The 21,001-nt window shown below is 46.9% G+C and overlaps 1 protein-coding gene across 1 annotated transcript; it reads left to right on the top strand.

Moving 5' to 3' along the window:
- Window positions 1-2,276: 2,276 nt before the first annotated feature.
- LOC309815851 (ashwin) lies at window positions 2,277-10,896 on the top strand. The gene is made up of 4 exons (XM_082642932.1): window positions 2,277-2,607; window positions 4,785-4,951; window positions 7,718-8,105; window positions 10,379-10,896. The coding sequence occupies exons 1-4, from the start codon at window positions 2,506-2,508 to the stop codon at window positions 10,433-10,435; spliced, it is 714 nt and encodes a 237-aa protein (XP_082499058.1). The 5' UTR covers window positions 2,277-2,505; the 3' UTR covers window positions 10,436-10,896.
- Window positions 10,897-21,001: the final 10,105 nt, after the last annotated feature.

The following is a 21,001-nucleotide window of genomic DNA, read 5'->3' on the forward strand; positions in this document are numbered from 1 at the left end:
ATAGATTAAGCATTGAATAGGTACAACCGAATACTTTAATAGTTGCTATCTACTCCCAAAACTTAACATCCTCACTTACACATAGCACAGCTGTGGTTCTAAACAGCTAAAAACATGGGTCCAAAACGTGAACTGTTTTTTGTTATATTCACTTTGAAGCATTTTATGGACGCTCAGATACAGTTGACAATACATCTGATAAAATACTTATAAGTCTCTTAAATATTACACTGCCAACAAGAGGAATCAACACCCCAGGTTCTCAGTTTATATCTTGTTCACGATTCATTCATTCAGCAGACACTTACTGAGTACTTAAGTACAAGCGCTGTGCATGCTAGGGACCGGGCGAAGATTCCAAGGACACATATGCACCCTGTCCCAGAGGAGCTCATAACCCAGTGAGGTGATTATGCCAGGCAGGGCAGTGTTTGTTGGTTTCCCTCAGCTTTGTTCTTGTCGACTACAGGCACCAAATAAAAATGTTAATGAAAACCTCATGATAGTTGAGTGAAGGGAAAATTCTCATAATAAAACTTAAGCATTCATGGTTACTATATAATACTCACAGATAATACTGTAGCAGGAATAAACTTCAGTCTACGAACTTAAATATGCAACAAATGGAATTTTTTCTGTAACTGAGCTTTATTTCTACTTTAAGCCCCCACTCAGCTGCAGTGACAATAATCTTATCAGCGGAGGCCAGCCCCCTTCCTCAGGACTGTGTCTGGTTAGGGAATTTGTGAAGTGCCAGAGATGAGGAGAAGCGGGAGAGGTCAGGTCCTCGCATCCCTGGTCCCCACACAGATTCTGAGATGCTCTTTGGCCACTCTGGGGTTTGGTTTTCAGTCTTTTGGTTTTGGTGCTGACAGACCTGGCCCTTCCAATCACGGTAAATTCCTGGCTTGAAGGTCGGGATACCTGTAGCTTCCTTGTTTCGATGTGACAGGAGTCTCTGTGAGGTGGCCTTTCTGCCTGGACACATTTGAAACATCACCTTAGAACTTGTTAGAAACGCAAATTCTCCCTGCCCTATTTCCTACATCAGAAACTCTGATTAGGGCCTCCCTGGTGGCGCAGTGGTTGAGAGTCCGCCTGCCGATGCAGGGGATACGGGTTCGTGCCCCGGTCTGGGAGGATCCCATATGCCGCAGAGCGGCTGGGCCCGTGAGCCATGGCCGCTGGGCCTGCGCATCCGGAGCCTGTGCTCCGCAACGGGAGAGGCCACAACAGTGAGAGGCCCGCATACCGCAAAAAAAAAAAAAAAAGAAACTCTGATTAAAACACAGCGGACCACATGTTCTCGTAGGCGCCATTCTTTAAGCCTCTGCCCAGGATGCAGCCGGGGCAGGTGTTACCAAAGACATAGTCTCTCCTTCCCTGGAGCAGGGAGGGGTGTTAGAACCGAATTCTACTCCCTCCTCTCTGACTCTTGATTTTTTTCTTCTGCCCAGGGGACGCTCCCTTTATCCTGAGATGTTTGTTTCAGAGGCACCAAGAGTTATCTTAATAGATTTAGTTTTAAGCAGGGAAGTACTTTTAGCTTTAAACTGGAAAATATCGGGAGAAAAAAAGCGCACAGATCTCACCTGCCATAAGGCATTTTTGCTGATGAAGAGCTTGAGGCTTCAGGTTAAGTCCTGAAAACCACAGGGAGAAAGAACACAGCAAGAACCGGTAACCCCATTTTCAGGCTCTTACAAATTCTCTTCTCCCCACCTACACCACCGTCCTGCCACCTCTCTCCCCTGATGACAGTCAACAGGCTACAACAAATGTCCGGGTAGATAGAGGTAACAGGGAAGGGACTTTCCCTGCTTTGGCTCCAACCTCACAACACTGTGAGGTGGCGTTATCATTCCCATTTCACAGCTGCGGAAGCTAAACAAAAGTGCGGCCGTGTCCCCGGTGCTTCTCAGCCGTTACTTTCATGTTTGAGCAGTTTCATTCCGAGTATTATTTCAGGGAACAAATACTTGAGCGCTTACTATGTGCCAGGCGGTGGGGTTTCAGGGAATTAAACCCTCTGGCCTTACGTCATACTGAAGGAGAATTAAGAAACAAACAATAAAACGGTTAAAAAAAGAAACCCGAAACGCTTCCTACGCCATATTTGGGATAACATCTATCTGCCTCCCGCGCCGTCTTCCCGCGAGGCCGTCCTGGGGCTCCCATTGATCTCTGCCCCTGACGTCACAGGAGGCGCGACCGGGCGCGACCAATCGTGGACCGCTCCATGAACTTCGCCTTTCCCTCTCTTCCAGCCAGACTGGAAACGCCAATCGTTTCCTCGGCAGAAAGACCTTTCACTTCTTTCTCCCCCGGGGGTATTCCCCGGCTAGAGCCCATTCGGCACCCCAGCCGACCCTGAGAGGCGGAACGGGACGGGCGGCGCACCCAGAGTGACGGCGCACCCGAGGCCGCCGCGTCGGCTGTGACGTCACTTCCGGGACGCTTCCTCGCGGGGCCTTGTGGGTAGCCGGCCAGGGTCTCCTGGCGTCGATGATGGCGGGGGATGTGGGCGGTCGCAGCTGCCCCGATTCGGAGCTGCTGCTGCACCCGGAGCTGCTGTCCCAGGAGTTCCTTCTCCTCACCCTGGAGCAGGTGCGGCGCGCCGGGGCGGGCGGGCCTGCTTCGGGGAGGCGCTGGGACTTGAGCTCGCCCCGGGGAGTCCTCGGCGGCGCCGGACACACCCGCCGCCGGCGCGCCTGCCGCCGGGTTGAGCCTCTCTCCGCCTCGCTCGGACCGGCCGGGTCTCCTCACTACCCTGTCCGGGAGAGAGATGTCCTCAGAATATCAGGAACTCCCGGGAGTTAGGACTTACGTTTTTGAGTCCTGATGACTCGGAAAGGGGAGTCCAGGCGACCCCCGCGGCCTGGATGTAAGCAAGGGCCTCCGAAGAGAGGGGCTGGGGTAGGTCGTAGAAGAACGGAAATGACGGGTGGCGGTCCCTGACTGCCAGGGCTGGAGGGCATCGGAGAAATCGACTGTTCTCCACTCTCACCGCGTTCAAAGATGGGAAAACTGAGTCCCAGAGAAGTGGCATTACTTCTGTGGGGTCACACCGTCGGTAGATGGTGCAGACAGGCGAACTGGCTCTCAGTGCAGCGTTTGCTCTTTTTCAGCTGGTGTGGCCTCTGATAGCAGAAGAGAAATAAGACCAAAGAAGTGATGAGTTTTGTTCAGAGTGGTAGAGAATTACTGAAAGCTTTTGAAGGGGTTTAAGTAGCATGTTTTGTTGTTTTCCTTGTGTTTTCCTTGTGTTTTTCCCCCTCGGTACCCTTCCTCTGGTTTCCTCAAGCTCCCCTGCTAAATAGATTATTTTAGGGATGTCAGTTACCTTTCTTACCTGTGGTTCTCAAACTTTTTAGGTAGGTCACAGTCACCCCGGAGCTTGTGAAAACACAGACTGCTGGGCTCCATATCCAGAGTTTCAGATTCAGTAGTTTGGGGTGTGGCCTGGAAATGGCCATTTTTAACGAGTTCTTGCTGCTGGTCCAGAGACCACAGTTTGAGAACCACTGTCCTGGGGCAGTGCTTCCCTAACTAAAGTGTCTATGGATTCTGTAGGAATGTTGTCCAAGAGAATCCCTAGCGTTTCCCCGTTCTTCTGAGTGAGTACAGGTGAAAATTGATAATAAAGAATGGTCCAGGGCTTCCCTGGTGGCGCAGTGGTTGAGAGTCCGCCTGCCGATGCAGGGGACACGGGTTCGTGCCCCGGTCCGGGAAGATCCCACATGCCGCGGAGCGGCTGGGCCCGTGAGCCATGGCCGCTGAGCCTGCGCGTCCGGAGCCTGTGCTCCGCAACGGGAGAGGCCACAACAGTGAGAGGCCCGCGTACCGCAAAAAAAAAAAAAAAAAGGAATGGTCCAGTATAAGAGATAAAAGAAGTAAAATTTGTGCTTTTAAATTTTGAAGAACAAAAGGAAAGGGGATCAATTTATCAGAGGGCAGATTGGATTTGTTTTGTCAGTTCTAAACACAAACGTTTCCAAGCCTTTCTGAATTGTTGAGCCCACAATCTCCTTTCCACCCTTATTTTCCTTCCTAAATCCAACTCTATCCGTAACTGCTCCTATGCGTTCTGCCATATGTTTTCTGTTGAGAATAAATCGGAAAGTGAGGTGATGTAGAGAGGGATAGTTGGACGATGACTGGAGCCATTGAAAGGACTGGTACAGACATGAGGGGCCGCTTTTCTAGTGTGTACTGTTATCAGGACCATCATCAGTAAGCGGAATGCAGCTTCCATCCATAGAGCCATTGAAGTCTGGGTGGTGAACTTCAGTTTAAGAAGCACTATCAGGGAAACATGGGGAATAATATACAGGGTGAGACCTCCAGCCCGCTAATCTGATCATGATAGTAACACTCTAGATAACTTTTTGACAGGATGTAGTAATTATTTTCATTGTTTGTTTTCTTTTGTCTGGTCTCCCCGGAAAGTCCCTCATTTTGTTCATAGATTAAGATGCTGCTACTGGAAATGGTCTTTATGCCTCCTGTGTGGGCTGAGCAGTGTGGACAACTGTCCTTGTCGCACTGAGGACATATGACCACTGTCTTTAAGATGAAGCTGAACCAAAAATTTGAAGAGCTTAGCGTCTTTATAATACTGTTTCTTGCAGTATCATATAGAATGTTAGGCATATGTCTAAACATGAAAATGGTTTTATACTTGTAATTTAAGCAGTCATGTTTTACCCTGTTAGGTGGGCAGTTGGTTAGTTATTAAAATGAGAGATGTTGTTTTGAAATTACTTTTGTTTCCTTTTCTACAGAAGAACATAACTGTTGAAAATGACATGAGAGTAAACAAAGACAGTCTTACCGATCTTTATGTTCAGCATGCAATACCACTGCCTCAGAGAGATTTGCCAAAGAACAGATGGGGGAAAGTGATGGAAAAGAAAAGAGAACAACATGAGATTAAAAATGAGACGAAAAGGTACTTTTCCGTCCTTCTGGTTATCGTCTTATCTTATATGACTAAACAATTTTGCTTTTCTTTTTTCCCCACATAAACTTAGGTAAACAATATTGACTCAGCTACTGTTTATTGCGTACCAGGTACTGTGCTGTAGCATGAATAAAACTGATAGAATTCCTTGCTCATATTTTAATTGGGAGAAACACAATAAAAAAGCTAAGTAAAATACAAGGTATGCTACATTGTGGTAAATGCTAAGGGAAAAGTGAAACAGGGAAAGGGATGACAATTTTACGTAAAGTGGCCAGGAACAACTTCGCTGAAAAGTGACATTTCAGTAGAGAGACCTGTAGAAAGTAGAGGGCAAGCCAGCGTCCCAGGCCGAACCTGAGAACCTGGTCAGGAGTGTGTCCACACGATGTGCCAGGAACAACCCAGAAGCCATCAGGCTGGGCAGGGAGAGTCAAGGGCAGAGCAGGGAAGGAGGTGCACGGGGGTGAGTGCAGGAGGTTGTCAGTCGTTGTAAGAACCTTGGCTTTGCTCTGAGATGAGAGCCATCAGGAGAATTTTGAGCAGAGTGGTGACACCATCTGATGTACATTTTAAGAGGTTTACTTTGGCTGCTGTACTGAGAAATGATTTAAGGTTGGGGGAGGGGAATAGGGAACCCACTTAAGGGGTTGTGCTGTAATCCTAGCAGCAGATGGCAGTGACTTTGACTGAAGTAGTGGACTTGGTAAGAAGCGGTTGGGGTCTGGATGTGTTTTGGAGGCAGAGCCAATACGATTGGTTGAATTGTCAGAAAAAAGTGGAGTCAGATAAGACTCTGAGGTCTTTGAATAAAATAGAAATGAAGAGGTGGTCGTGTAGCTTCAGGTACACTCTTTTAAAGTTTTAAATTCCAGAAAATTTTTTGTAAAACCACAAGCAAATGAATTTCCTTTTATAAGGAAAGTTACATTTAACTAATCAGTGTAGCTGGTTAGTGAGGACCAAGTATCCTAAGATCCCTAAATGGGCTAATTATTTCTTTTCTTGTGTCTGTTTATCACAAGTGGGTGCTATTGATTAATTGCTGAATTTCTCTTTAGAGCCTTACTGTCACAGGCAGTGCACTAGAGAAAGTGGGGGAAGAGGGAGTGAGAGGGCTGGGTGAGGAGAACGCAAGCTCTGAGTTAGTGGCTTTAATCTCTAGGTACAACGAAAAACTCATGACTGATAGGGAGATTGTTCCCCAAGTCTGAGAATAGTTGAAGAACGTAACATGTGTGCTCATCTGTGTAGAGTCTTTTGGAGAAGAGATATGTGTACAGTCTCCCTGTTGGTCAGGAACACATACCGTTCAGGGTGAGCGTCATTTTAACTCTGTGCTTACAGGCCGTGTGTTAGTGTTAACGGTTGTAAATCTGTGGATTATGCCGTGTATACCTTTAATTTCTTTTTGGCGACTCTTATTAAGAAAGTATTTTCTTCTTGACCTGCACATTCAGGCACATTGTCGTAGGCAAAGCTTTCAATACTGTTACGTTTTACTTCCTATGGTAATCCCTCTTAATTCCTCTATATCATTTTGGAAAGGATCTTTGACTGTTTGTGAACATCACAGTTTGACTCTCAAATCAGAGCATTAAAGCTGGAAGGATCTAAGAGGCCATCAGGCCTTTGTGAATTGCTTATGCTTTTCCCCGGAGGAGCTGAGCTCCGGAGGTGCCGTGGTGTCCCCCAGGGCACACCACACAGGGCCGGCTCTCGGTGCAGTGCTTCTCCAACTTCAGCGCGCTCCTGAGTCTTAGGCTGGCCTCTCCCCAGCCGGAGTGTCCTGCCCTCAGTCCTGCTGTCTGTTTCCCTTCTGAGGTGGCAGTGGGTGGACAGTGAGCTTGTTTTTCATCTCCTACCAAATGATGTTCACTGCTGACCTAAGACTTGGAGCGTCTGGCCAGTCGCCTAGGATCTGGCTACAATGTGGATTCTGACTCGGTCCAGGTCACAGCCCAGGTGCTGCATGTCTTCTGGGCTCCCGAGCTGGCGCTGGTGCTGCTCGTGCCTGAGCAGCAGAGCTGACGTGTTCTTCCTGAGGACTCAAGTTCTTTCAACATGTTTATTTTAAAGAAACGAGTCTATGTTTCATGTGAGGTATAATTAATAATGCACAAATGAATGCTGTTATTATTAACCTTTCTGATTAAGAGTGGAAGTTAGGTTTTCGGAAGCTAAATGTGAAGACTTGCCAAGTTAAAAACTTAAAATTATACAGACGTTACAGTTACAGTTAGTTTAGAAGATGCCATGGCTTTAAAGACCGTTAATGAGTGGAGCAGGATGTCCTGTCCCATTGTTTGTAGACTGCCATTATGGTAGTTTAGTGTAGTTTTATAATCTGTTTCCTTTCTAAATAATCATTGATACACGGGTAAGATAACCCTATCAATAGGATGGTGATTTTTAAAAATTAAAAAAAAAAATTTTTTTGTTACTAGGAAATCCTGTTTTAAGTTTTGGGGTTAGTTGGTGGATTGATGCTTTAAAAAGAACTATGTACTCATGAAAGGTAACTTTAAATTTTTGTCAATAAATGTTTTAAACTTAAAAGCACTGGAAAATTATCATTTCACTTAAAGTACTCATAGAAAACTGCATTTCTGGTAGCCCTATTTCCAGTAGTCCTACTTAGAATAGATTAGTCTTATCAACAAATCTTTTGCAGTCATTGTTTTACCTTTGAGTCCCAGGGAACTGGTTTGCTGTCCAGAGGGTATTTTTCATGACACATCTCTCCTATTTCAGGAGTAGCACTGCAGACGGGTTTCGGAAAAGACCCCTCATCGTGTTTGACGGGAGTTCAACAAGTACAAGCATAAAAGTGAAGAAGACTGAGAACGGAGACAATGACCGACTCAAGTCCCGGCCTCAGGCCGGCGCTACCAGTAATGCCTTTCGAAAATTGTCAGATTCCTCTTCAGGTGTTTCACCCCTAATTTTGTCTTCCAATTTGCCTACGAACAATAGAATGGAACACAATAATAATGACACTAAACAGAACCATGACTTAACGCATAGGAAAAGTCCTTCCGGCCCTGTGAAGTCGCCGCCTTTGTCGCCTGTAGGAACTACTCCGGTGAAGTTAAAGCGCGCCGCTCCCAAGGAGGAGACCGAGGCCGAGGCCGCGGCCGCGGTGAGTGTGGACAGGAGATGTAATCGTTCTCCAGCCCGTCAGTGATCCGTCTCACTTGTACATCTCATTTCTTGTGTGTTTGAGCCCTGGAATCCATGACGATAAGCTAAGGTTTCTTGAAGTGCACTCAGTTTATTTCTGCTTAAAATGTGTAAAGAGAGTGTCTCTTAGGCCCTTTTCCTAGAGTTTCCTCACTTAGATCCTTTAACTATCTTGGAACTAAAAGAGAGGAATAGTCCTTTGTTAGCAAGGCTTAGAACGTTAACTCAGTTGTCCAGGGTCGCACATTTATTAAGTAGCATTTTAGAGCTTGACCCTAAGTCTGTTTTGCACTTACCTTAAAATCGCACCAGAATCTCTAGGAGTTACCTCTTGCCTCCTCTACCCCTCACACGCACCTATCTTTAGAAGGCGGGAGTCTCCTCTGTTACGCTCTACTAGACTTACCGTTTTGATGCTTGGATTTTGTACGGCAGATTTCTATAGTTAGCATGGTTTATTTTGAGTTTAATTATGAGATTTTACATATCTATATATGTTTGATCTTCCCATAGTCTTCTCAGAAAAGTGATTTCACTTTTAAACATCCAGCAGTTTTCTAGCTTTTATTCCTTATTTTAGTTCATTCAGGCTGGTATAACAAAAAATACCATTGACTGGTGGCTCAAACAATGAACACTTATTTCCTGCAGTTCTGGAGGCTGGAAGTCCAAAATCAAGGCGCTGGCAGATCCAGTGTCTGGTGAGGGCCCACTTTCTGGTTCAGAGTCAGCTGCTTTTCACTGTCATCACATGGCAGAAGGGGCAGGGGAGCTCCCTGGGGTCCCTTATGGGGGCACTAATCCCCTTCATGAGGCTCCGCCCTCATGACATAAGCGCCTCCCAAATGCCCCACCTCCAGGTACCATCACATTGGGTATCAGGTTTCAACACAATTCTGAGGGGACACAAACATTCCGTCCATAGCATTCCTGTAAGTATACTTTGGCTTTATTATCATCTTCAAGCTGTGTGTCAAAGGGAGCAAAACTGAGTGGTTCAGACCTTCTAAAATAACAGACCCGGGGCTTCCCTGGTGGTGCAGTGGTTAAGAATCCGCCTGCCAATGCAGGCGACACGGGTTCAAGCCCTGGTCCGGGAAGATCCCTCATGCTGTGGAGCAACGAAGCCTGTGCACCACAACTACTGAGCCTGCGCTCTAGAGCCCGCGAGCATTAACTACTGAAGCCCATGTGCCTAGAGCCCATGCTCCGCAACAAGAGAAGCCACCGCAGTGAGAAGCCCGCGTACTGCAACGAAGAGTAGCCCCCGCTCACCACAACTAGGGAAAGCCCGCGCACAGCAACAAAGACCCAACGCAGCCAAAAATTAAATTAATTAAAAAAAAAAAAACTAAAATAGCAGACCCTGGAAAAAGAAAGCTGCTCCATATCTGAGCCACCCAAAGTTCTTGTGTTAGTTCTTTATTGACTCCTTTCAGCAACCCTGTGAAGGAGGTACAATAGCTTTTCCCATTTTACAGATGAGGGGAAAGAAGCTTAAATAATTTAAATAACCTTGTCCAGGTTCCAGAGTCAGTAAGTGGCCAGCCTGCATTTTGAATCCAGGTCTGTGTGGCCTCAGCGGACGCACTTCTGACGGCACCACGCCGCCTCTGCCCTCATCCCGTCACTCCTGTGGGGCGAGCGGGACGAGCGGTCCAAACCGTGAATATTGTGATAAGAGTGAGCTTCAAGGAGTCATTCCCCAGTCTCTTGGAAAGCATTTTTCTACCCAGAAAGCTTTTACTGTTTCAGAGGTGTGATTTTTTTCTCTTTTAAATCTTGTATTAAGGTCTTAGATTGTGAGGTTGGGAGGCGATGGGCTCGGCAGGGAGGAAGCAGGTCGGGAGCAGTCAGTGGTTCTCAACTCTGCATGTGCCTGAGGTCACCTCGAGGGGCTTCCAGAAAACCTGGCCAGAGCCGGAGCCTCGTCCCAGCCCCCTCCCGTGGGCGCTGACTGAGTCACTTCTGCGATAGGGCCCAGGCCTGGGCATGTTGGTCACCTTTATCGTGGGTGAGTCTGCAGGGTAAACATCTGAAAGCCACAGCTGGCAAAACGGGAGCCCGGGGCTCGCCTTCTTTTCCCCGCCTTCCTTCGTCGCCTTCCCCACCAGATGGCAGCAGTGCCCCACCGTTTCTGCCTCGGTGGTCAGGCCTGGTTTAAAATGTGCCTTTTGGGTGTTCTCTGACATTTCTGCAAGTGTAAACTGACTTCTCCTCATGTCTTTTCAGAATAACCTGAAGCCCCCAGAAGCAAAGAGGAAGATACAGCATGTTACATGGCCGTGAAGGAAAGTTTCCAAAAATGTAAATATAACTGTAACTAGTTTTTCAAACGAGTTCACATTTACTGACAGTATTTACAGAGATCCTGATTATTGTGGCATTTTCTTAAGAGGTTTAAATTAGGTTCAAAGAAATAAAGTCCTTTCCTTTCCTTTTTCCCTCCTTTTCCTTCCTCTGGGAGGAAGAAATCTTGCCTTTCATGCTCCAGTTAGGAAAGAATTTCTTTTTAAACAAATGGTTTAGTATAAGTCATTTATATTGGCCCTCCTCAAATAATTAGCTGCAAGTCAGGTATAAAGCATTTGATGAACTTTAGGAATTATTCGCATTAGTCTCTTTTGGTCTTTGGGGGAATGTGAGGTTTTTGAAACTCGGATATTTTAGAAGTTCACAATTTTCATTTCTTCTCCCAAGCAACAGAAAATAACAGTCCACTGCAGTATTCTAGTGAATTCTGCCACACTCCTCCTCCAGGTTCCCCATGGAAAGCATGTTAGTGCCGCCAGTACACTGTTCGGAATATACGGATAAAATTGCTCTTCTGTAAGTGCTCACGTTGCCTCTTCCCATAAACATCGAAAGGGAAGCCAGTGCTTGCTGTTGCTCCTTCCCTTTAATTGTGAATTGATTTCTTGTGAGTAGACCAGCCCACCCCTTGGACGCTCCTGTCACGTGGCAGCCCTGCTCCTCTTCTTACGGTGGCCCTGACCTCCCTCTCAGCTCCGGTATCAGCCTCTCCTGGGAGCTTAATCTTTTCCAAATGAGGCCGACTTCAGACTCTTCAGGGGAAGTGATCACTTCAGAGGTGGTACCTGAAGGCAGAAAGCTTACAGGATAGGAAGGGTGGGTAGAATTCTAGAACCTGAGAATCCAGGAAGCCTGGCAGTGAGGGGAACTCAGCGCGACGTGCAGCCTGCAGAAGGGGGTTTGCTGAGTCGGAGGTCACTAGAGAGCAGCATGGGGACAGGGACCGGCACCCGCGGAGGCGCTGCCGAGGTTTCGTTGGTGTTAAGTGGTGTCGCTCCAGTTGTGTAGCAGAAGTCAGCGGGGAGATAGGGTAGCCCTCAGGTTCACGAGTTCTGGTGTCCGCTTCCTGCTGTGTATTTCTAACCAAGGCCAAGGGTACTTTATACTCTTCCCTTGTACGACTGATCTTCGAATGGGGTTTGCCTTTCAACACTTTTTAGAGCAATCCATTCCTTTTTTGATATGTTAAAACAAACATTTCAGTTCAGCTATTGAATAGCCTTACAAAAAATTAATTCAGCCTTGCAGGTAAGTACTGTACTAAACCTTTAACCCTACAGTTTGTAGCTTTTCTGCCTTTATCCAGACTATAAATCCATACCTGTAAGACGAAACTGAAAGACACCGAGTGTGGCATAAGTTGTTAATGTTATGCTAAATTGTTAAGTATTTGGTTGTCTGCAGGGCTGATATTTGGAATATTGTTGAAGGACAGCCATAATCCTATACACAACTGCGTGTTAAGGGAGATTTTAACAGTGCAGATTTCAGGGTAGAATGACAAATTTTATTCTACATTCTGTTGTCTCTTCTGCTTCCATCTGCATTTCTCTCTTGGTTAAGAGAGATTTAGCCATTTGACAGTTTTAAGTCAGTGGAAACTTGTTTTTAGTTACTCAATAAAATTAATTTTTAATTTGTATATTTAACTTACAGAGTAGGTTGGTAGTAACAGCTGAACTGTGTAACATTGTTGCTTCAAATTGAAGTTTATATTATGAACATTCAGAATCAGTGCTCACATAGCAGCATATTACTGAGCTATTTTGAGTTTGAAAAGTGGAGAAGCCTCAACCCTGTGCTGTGTGTCACGTACGCTCACATCCGAGCGCTAGGTCTCCTCGCGGTGCGCGGACACAGCTCCGTGGGCCACGGTAGGGATCCGAGGCGGTGCTCTGTGGGCTTTCGAGCTTCCGAGGCCTTGGTGTGAACGGCGCACGCCTGGACCACCCCTCGCTCCCTAACGTGGGCTGACCTGGTGGCTTGGAGTCCTTCCTGGGGTCAGCGGAGGGCAGTCGGCCGAGTCAGGCGGCTCCCAGGGAACAGGCACGTGTCCACTTCCTGCCCGTAGCAGCTGGTCTCGTTCTTTTCTTCCTCCCCCTCTTTGTTCCCCGTTTCCCTTGTTCTTACTCTCCTCTCCCCCACAGTTCACTTTCTCTGCTCCTTCTCCTTCACCCTGTAGACCCTGAGCTCCAGGCTTAGGTTTACAAGTCGTATTGCCCGGCCCGCTTATCGCTGGGGCCGGGGCCAGGCGAGCGCCGTGCTTCTTGAGGACCCCAGACGCTGCTGCGGGGGTCTGCGAGTCTCAAGGCCCTGCGGCACCGGGCGTTGAATTGCCGCAGTGGCTCTGGAGGCGGGGCGGTTTACCAGGGCCCGCTCACTGGTCTGGGCGGCTTCCAGGCACTTGGCAAGGCTGGCTCACTACTGCTGGGAGGCTGTGGTATTTCTGCTAGTATTAAAATTCTTCAGGATTGCAGTTATTGTTTGAAAGAGTGTTTTGGTTAACTAGGTTCTGAGAGGTGGTTCTAAAACTGATCTAGAGACTCATTTAATAGCAACAGCCTGTTAAAAACTTACATTAAGTGAAACTGCCAGTGGATTAAATCATGTGTATGTAAGAGCTTCCTTTGTTTACTACTGTGGGACCTCAGTAATTCTGAGGCTCCAAAATGGTCAAAATGTTTTTAAGTGTGCTCTTTTATTAAATGCTTGTGTAGGTTTTGTAATTCGGTACAGAAAGTTTAACCTTGTAATGTACATTTTTGTATGTAAAAAATCTTCTAAGGAGCCTTATCCTTATTTAAATAAAAGGAATAAAATTATTGAGTAGGTTTCTCATTCACAAAAAAAATAAAATGGAAACATACTCTGTAGTGATTTGATCTCTTTCTGTTTCACTAAACTATGTCAAAAAGTGTTATTTATTCTTCATAGTACAGCCTTCTGTACCCAGATCAGTTGGGCTCAGCCCTGGTGCCAGTAGTCCAGCCACGTCTTGGGCCTGCGGGAGGTGCTGGGTCGCCAGGGAAGCCTGCTGTACGGGAGGCCTCCTGCACGGCTGACTCGCTGGCGGCCACTGCACTTCGTGCGATGAAGACACAGTCCCCCGAACCTGTCCTGTGGAAGCTTTCCTACCCAGGGGGGCACTGACCAGAGATTCGGTCGAGGGGTTATTTGTGTTTGGAGTGATCTTGAAAAAGTTCATGTTTTTTACTGGTATCTTACTGTTGGAGACTGAAGCTCTAAATTAACTAATTAACTTGGAAAAGCCTCAGGTAACTTTATACCTTGAACTTAAAAGGAGATCTTTCATTTTTTGTCTGGACAGAAGAGATGAAAAAATCTCGTTTCCGTTCAGATCGTTTTTTACTGAAGCGCCCTTTGTGGCTCACGTGCCCTGCGCTGTCGGCGGCGCTGAGCTCGGTTGTCTGCCCTGTTGTGGCAGGAGAGTGAGTTAAAGACGTGAGTCAGTAAGTTCCCGCTCAGTGAGTGATGGATCATCGTGACGACAGGAAGAAAATCAGTCGTGAAACAGTTGAGGGATGGGGGGGAGGGGGGAGTGGTTAGGGAAGGCCTCCGAGAAGAGATGATGCTTTAGGGAAGGCGTTTGGGAAAGCTTTCAGGAAGAGCTTCCTGTTGGTGGTGGGTTTTAAAGGGCTGTGTGGTCTTTGTTGCTCATCCCGTCGAAGGCGGAGTCCGTGTCCCACTGCTGGGTGTGGACTGGCCTGGTAGTTTGCGTTGATCAAACCAGTGCTTCTCACTCTTGGAGCCCTGCAGCAGCCGTGGGAAAAGCCTGCTGGAGAGACGTGCCCCAGCCAGTGGCCAGCACTAACCCCCAGACCTGGGACTGCTTGTCACCTTTCCCCACTTGCTGCCAGGTGAGACCAGCCCAGGCAGCTGACTCAGAGTCATGAGGGAGCAGAGTGAGGGGTGTACGAAGCCACTAGGTGTTGGAGTGCTTGGCTCCTAGCCCTGGTTAACTCAGATGCCAGCCAGGGGCAGAGTGGAGCCCTGAGGCTGGACAGGATTTCATGGCAGAAAGGCTGGTGTGGCTAGGATCAGTGAGAGAGTGCGGACGCTAGTATGAAATGACCCCAAAGCAGGGGGGCAGGAGCCGGATTACACAGGACTTAAACGGGCCGTGTAAGGACTTCGGATTTGATTCTGCGAGCAATTGGAAGCTCTTTGTTAGCTGTGTTCAGACTTAACCAAGCGTTCAGTTTAATCAGAAGACTGAAACAAGACTAGTTCAATAAGTATATATAATAGCCCTAAGCATTTTTTTATCTAGTGAAATTATCTAAGTTTTTGTTTTTGTTTTAGCATATCTGAATCAAAATATTCATTTTAAAAATATGGCTAATAATTAAGCCTTAGGAGAGACTAAAATACCAGTTAAGGTAAAAGATATTTCTCATAAATATAAAAACACCATCATCTAGCTAAGCCTTCTGTTCTATTCTCCCTTGCTATATAATTCTTTTAAATAAACCTTTTATTTTAGGTAAGCTTTACATTTATGGAAAAATCACCAAGATAGTACAGAGAGTTTCCATATACTACACACCCAGTTTCCCCTGTTACTGCTATACGTTAGTGTGGTATATGTGTTGAAATCAATCAGTATTGATACGTTATTATGGGTTAAAGTCCATAGCTTTATTCAGATGTCCTTAGTTTTGTTTTTTAATTAATTTATTTATTTTTGGCTGTGTTGGGTCTTCACTGCTGTGCACGGGCTTTTCTCTAGTTGTGGCAAGCAGGGGCTACTCTTCTTTGTGGTGCGTGGGGCTTCTCACTGTGGTGGCCTCTCGTTGCAGAGCACAGGCTCTAGGCGCATGGGCTTCAGTAGTTGTGGCACACGGGCTCAGTAGTTGTGGCGCACGGGCTCAGTAGTTGTGGCACACGGGCTTAGTTGCTTCACGGTATGTGGGATCTTCCCGGACCAGGGCTCGAACCTGTGTTCCCTGCACTGGCAGGTGGATTCTTCACCACTGCGCCACCAGGGAAGTCCCCAGATGTCCTTAGTTTTTACCTAATGTCCTTCTTCTGTCCCAGGATACCACCTTACATTTAGTCATTGTAATTCCTTGGCTGTGACAGTTTCTCAGACTCTTTTTAAATTTTCAGTTTTGAGGCTAACTGGTTAGGTATTTTGTAGAATGTTCGTCTGTTTGAATTTGTCCCTTGTGTTTCTCATGATTAGGCTAGGGTTATGGGTTTTGGGGGAAAGATCACAGAGGTAAAGTGCCACTTTCATCACATATAAAGGGTACATACTATCAACACGACCTACTACTTTTGAAGTGAATCTTGGTCTCCTGGCTGAGGTGCTATCTGTTAGGTTAATACAGTTTGTCTTTTTCCTCCTTTTCATACTGTACTCTGGGAGGAAGACACTTCAGGGGTAGGGAGAAGCATCAGGTGGGAGAGACTGACCCACAGCTGTCATGTGTTAGAATAATCAGGTGAGGGCTTCCCTGGTGGCGCAGTGGTTCAGACTCCACCTGCCGATGCAGGGGACACGGGTTCGTGCCCCGGTCCGGGAAGATCCCACATGCCGTGGAGCGGCTAGGCCCGTGAGCCATGGCCGCTGAGCCTGTGCGTCCGGAGCCTGTGCTCCGCAACGGGAGAGGCCACAACAGTGAGGGGCCCGCGTACAGCAAAAAAAAAAGAATCATCAGGTGAAATCAAGCAAGTGGCTTGCTGTGTTTAAAGAAGAAAGACAAGCTTTAAAATGACTTCAGTACAGAAACTGTAAAAAGTGTAACATGTTTAAAATTTTTTTTATTTTGATTGAGATATCATAAAATACTATGACTTTTAAAAGTCTTATACAGCTCAGTGAATCTACATATATATGTATTTATGAATATATGTATATAAAAAAACACTGTCCAGATCAAGGTACAGAGCAAGGTTGGCAAACTTTCTGTAAAGGGTCAGATGGTAAAAATTTTAGGCCTCGTGGGCCATGCAGTACATAAATGAATGGCCATGGCTGTGTTCCAGTATAAAGTTCTAAGAAAACAGGTGGTGGGCAGGATTTAGCCTGTGGGCCAACGATACACAGTTCGTTCGTTTCTGACTTCTATCTCCATAGTTTAGTTTTACCTGCTAACATTCATCTGATGAACTTTTATGTATGTTTTATTTCACAGTTTGATACAAGTCTTGCTTAATGTAAAGGATTATCAAAGAACTGTATTATTTTAGAGCCAGTCAGAAATATTCTGCATTGTAATGATTCCACTGATAGAGGGTAGGTGGGAGGTGCGGGTTAGGAAGAGGCAAGTTTTGTGTGTGGTCGGACCAGAGGTGGGTGTGACAGCTCAAACCTTGGTTCACTTTCAAGATTTTTCCTTTTATCTTTGGCTTTCAACATTTTGACTGTGATGTGTCTGGGTATGGATCTCTTCACATTTTTCCTACTTTGAGTTTGTGATGCTTCTTGGATGTGTGTTTTTATTTTTTTATTTTATTTTTTTGGCTGTTCCCCAACCAGGGATCAAACCTGTGCCCCCTGCAGTGGAAGTGCAGAGTCCCAACCACTGGACCGCCAGGGAAGTGCTGGATGTGTATTTTTAGATGAATGTTTTTCATTGAACCAGGGGGATGTTTCTGGCCATTAATTCTTAAATATTTTTTGTCCCTTTTCTGTCTTCTCCTTGGTGTTCCCATTATGCATATGTTGGTTCATTTAGTGATGTCCACATTTCTCTCTTCATTTGCCTTTATTCTTCTCTGTTTTTCAGTTTCATCATCTTTGTTGATCCATCTTGAAGTTCACTGATTTTTTATCTTCTCCCAACTCAAATCTACTATTGACCCCTCCAGTGAATTTCTTCATTCTGGCTAATATACTTTTCCACTACAGAATTTCCACTTGATTCTTTTTTATCATGTTTATCTTCTTTTTGGTTATTCTCTGTCTGATGAGTGATTGTTCTCACGCACATACCTTCAATCTGTGAATGTGGTTTCCTTTAGTTCTTTGAGCATGTTTTTTTTTGTTTTTGTTTTTGTTTGGTTTTTTGTCTGCGTTGGGTCTTCATTGCTGTGCAAGGGCTTTCTCCAGTTGCAGCGAGCAGGGGCTACTCTTCATTGTGGTGCGCGGGCTTCTCATTGTGGTGGCTTCTCTTGTTGTGGAGCACAGGCTCTAGGCACACAGGCTTCTGTAGCTGTGGCACGAGGGCTCAGTATTTGTGGCTCGTGGGCTCTAGAGCGCAGGCTCAGTAGTTGTGGCACACAGGATTGGTTACTCCGCAGCATGTGGGATCTTCCTGGACCAGGGCTCGAACCTGTGTCCCCTGCATCAGCAGGCGGATTCTTAACCACTGTGCCATCAGGGAAGTCCCTCTTTGAACGTGTTTATAACACACATTCAGCAGTGTTTGGTTGGAGGGTCTGTGTAAGCACCTTGAGCTAGTTAAGACCTCTGCTCTTTGCTGAGGAGCTGGTGTGGCTTGGAGCATGCTTTCAAGTCTGTTCATGTCCCACTCTGACTGCTCTTGAGTGGGTGGGTGCAGCCCAGTCCATGCCCACGGTCTCCTGGGATCCCCAGGGATCCCAGGACAGCTCTTCTCAACTCTTTCCCCAATTCTTTCAGTTAAACTTCAGACCTGCCTGCCATTTTGCTTTTTGCTATTTGTATCATGGAGCCACCAGCCCCCTCTTGATTGCTTGCCACCAAGATCTCTGGGGTTTTTGACAGTCCCCTCCAGCAGATTTCTCCATTCTTGGTTCGAAATAGTGCCCTCCTGCAGAGATTCACAGGACTACCAGTTCACAGGGCCTGCCTCCCCGCTGGGGCTGGACAGTGTTGGCTTCTCCTAGAGTTAACACTCCTTCTCCCAGGTAGGTGCTGGGGAAGTGCGGGGGTAGCCCCTGGTCTTCTCAGACTGCCCCTCTGGATGTGGAACCTCCACCCCACGAGAGGTTGGAGCCCCGGAATTCTCAGCCTGTCACCCCTGGGGCGGAGCCCTTCCCTTCCGGGCAGCACCAACCTGGAGCAGAGCTTCTGTCACATGACACTGGGGGGTGGGGGTAGGGTGGGATCAGCTGGGGCTCAAATGCCACACACTTCACTGGTCTCATTAACAGGCAGTCGAGTTTCCTGAATAAATGTTTCTCCATGTGCTGTATGCCTCTAGGAACATGTTCAGAGACTTTACGTTATTTAGTTTGTATACGGTTTCCCCAGCTAAAGGCTTGTTTCACTGGGTGGAGGGTCCGCTGAGCCCAGCTGACCTGGGCTGATGGTGGTGCACACCGCCATCCAGAAGTTCCTCCTCAAAGAAGTCAGTTCCTTGAGGCTTGGCTGGGCTGCTTGGAGTCTGGCGGTTCAGCCAGCAATTTGTAGGGATTTCACACACATAACTTGGGGCTCTCTTTTCTAGCATTTTCCACCTCACTTTCCAGAGGCTGTTGGTCCCAAACTCTGGCCTCTGGTTCTTCAAGCTGGTGAGACTGCAGGTTTTCTAACAGAGCTGTAGCTGCCCTGTGGGGCCTGCCCGGACCTAAAAGCTGTAAGAATGGGAACCTACCGGTTGCCCTCTTCTTCCAGGGCCCACGCCCCTCCAGAGTCCTCCTGCTGTGGGTCATGCTCCAGTGTTCTCAAATTTTTAAAAATATTCTGTCCAGAGTGGTTCTAACTTGTGGGAGGATTATTCCAATAGGAGCTACTTACTAGACGTGGAACTCTCCTAACCGTTAGTTTAAGGTTGGGTAATTGAACGCTGGCTGGCTGGTGTGCCTGTGGCCGTCATGAGGGGCAGGTAAGATGTTCCATCACAAGATTTAGAAAGCTTTTACTGTTCTAAAAACATTTTGCTATTTTTATTTTAAAAAGCACATCTGCAAGAACGCTTTTACTTTTGTATCATAAAGTAGAAGAGCCGGCAAAACAACTCACAAGGGATGGTGGGCATTATTCGTTTTAAGCAAAGCCTCCAGCTGACTGTCCATCCAGAGGCCTGTCTCAGCCGTGATCAAAGGTTTCCCGCACTGACCAGCGCTCAGGTCAAGAAACTGACTTCACACATGCTCCGCACAGATGGCACTTGATTTCTACCAGATTTTTCTTTTGCGGAGCCTATCATTTTATCACATTGCATTGTCTTAGAACACGGAAGACAAAAAGTCACAGCTGTTACTATAAACAGAGAAGCATGCAGTGCCCTACCTCGTAAGTTGGCTCAGTGCTTCGCAGCTGTAAACTGCTCTTTCCAAGACAAGTTTACAGACTACTGCCAGGCTAGGGGCTCTGAGTGTTTATCTTTTTTTTTTTTTTTTTTTTTTTTTTACTTTTCTTTGCATTTATTTCTTATGGCATTTATTCCCGGGCCATACGCTTTTGTTACTTGTTTCTTCTGGGATACCTTTTTCTCCTGTGCAGACGCCTCTTCTGCTTTAGGGACAATCTGCTCTTTTTCAGTGAGGCTCATCCACTGTGGCAGGGAGAGCTCATGTATGGGTTGATCCCACCGTGAGCCCTGTTAAGTCCTGCGCCGCATCTTGGGGGCTTTGTTCACCTGGATGTGCTCAGTGACCAGAGAATCTACATCCAAGCCCTTAGGTTCAGCATTACTTTCTGCATTTTAGAGCGCATGCAGTAAAAATTCAGCACTCTTTTTGGGCCACTGACCTTGCATCCAGCCCCACCGTTTGGCCTGGGCACACCTACCAGCTCCACCATTCTAACGACGGAATGGCACACATTGCTTCTGTCAGGTGACATCCTTCAGATATTTTGGTGGCTTTTTGGGTATGCATACCCTTAACAGCCTGGGCAGTTTCACGCGTGTTCTTAAAGTGAACACGAAGATTTGAACCTCTTGATTTGCACGGCTTTATGGGGTTTTCTGGGTCAAGTGAGTAGTGAACCATTTTTAGAGGTTTACCAGAAAAGAGTTATCCTGATGGCAGCGATCCCCTCTCTCTTTACTGTCTTTCTTTTCAGAAACACTCACTGAAGTCTCCTAGGATGCCCTCAGTTGCTCGGGTGTTGATAACTACACGGGCGACCAAGATGTCATTTCCGGCCTCGAGGTGCCTGTGTCCCTCGGCACCCCTCCACTTACGGAGGAGAAGGCAGGCCACTGTCAGGTCCGGACCCATGATGATGGGAGGGCACCGAGCTCTGTCCAGAAAAGTGACCCCATGCTGCCTGCGGGCCCGTTAGCCCATGCGTGGGGCCTGTGTCACTGCATCAAAGGCAGAGCACTGAATTCCAAGAGAAAGAAATGCCAGCTGAGACTCTCTTAAATAGAAGGTGTGGTGCCGCTTCAGTCGACACCCACCCAGCCCGCCACCCGCAGTGAAGTGTTACTCGTACTCAGAACCTGATGCTGCATCACTGCTTCACACGCTGCGCCTGGCAGAAGATTCTGCTCTGGGCAACTTTATTGTAAGCCATGTAATCTTGCTTTGGGCCCCGCACGACAGGAAGTTACACTGTTGTAAATGCCAACTCTTCATTACCTTACGTAGCTTGGAAATGTTCAAGTGCGTGACCCATTAATTGCACTTAAAACTTAAATA

Source organism: Mesoplodon mirus (assembly GCF_964341445.2).
Source record: "Mesoplodon mirus genome assembly, chromosome: 14".
NCBI classification, from domain to species: Eukaryota; Metazoa; Chordata; class Mammalia; order Artiodactyla; family Ziphiidae; genus Mesoplodon; species Mesoplodon mirus.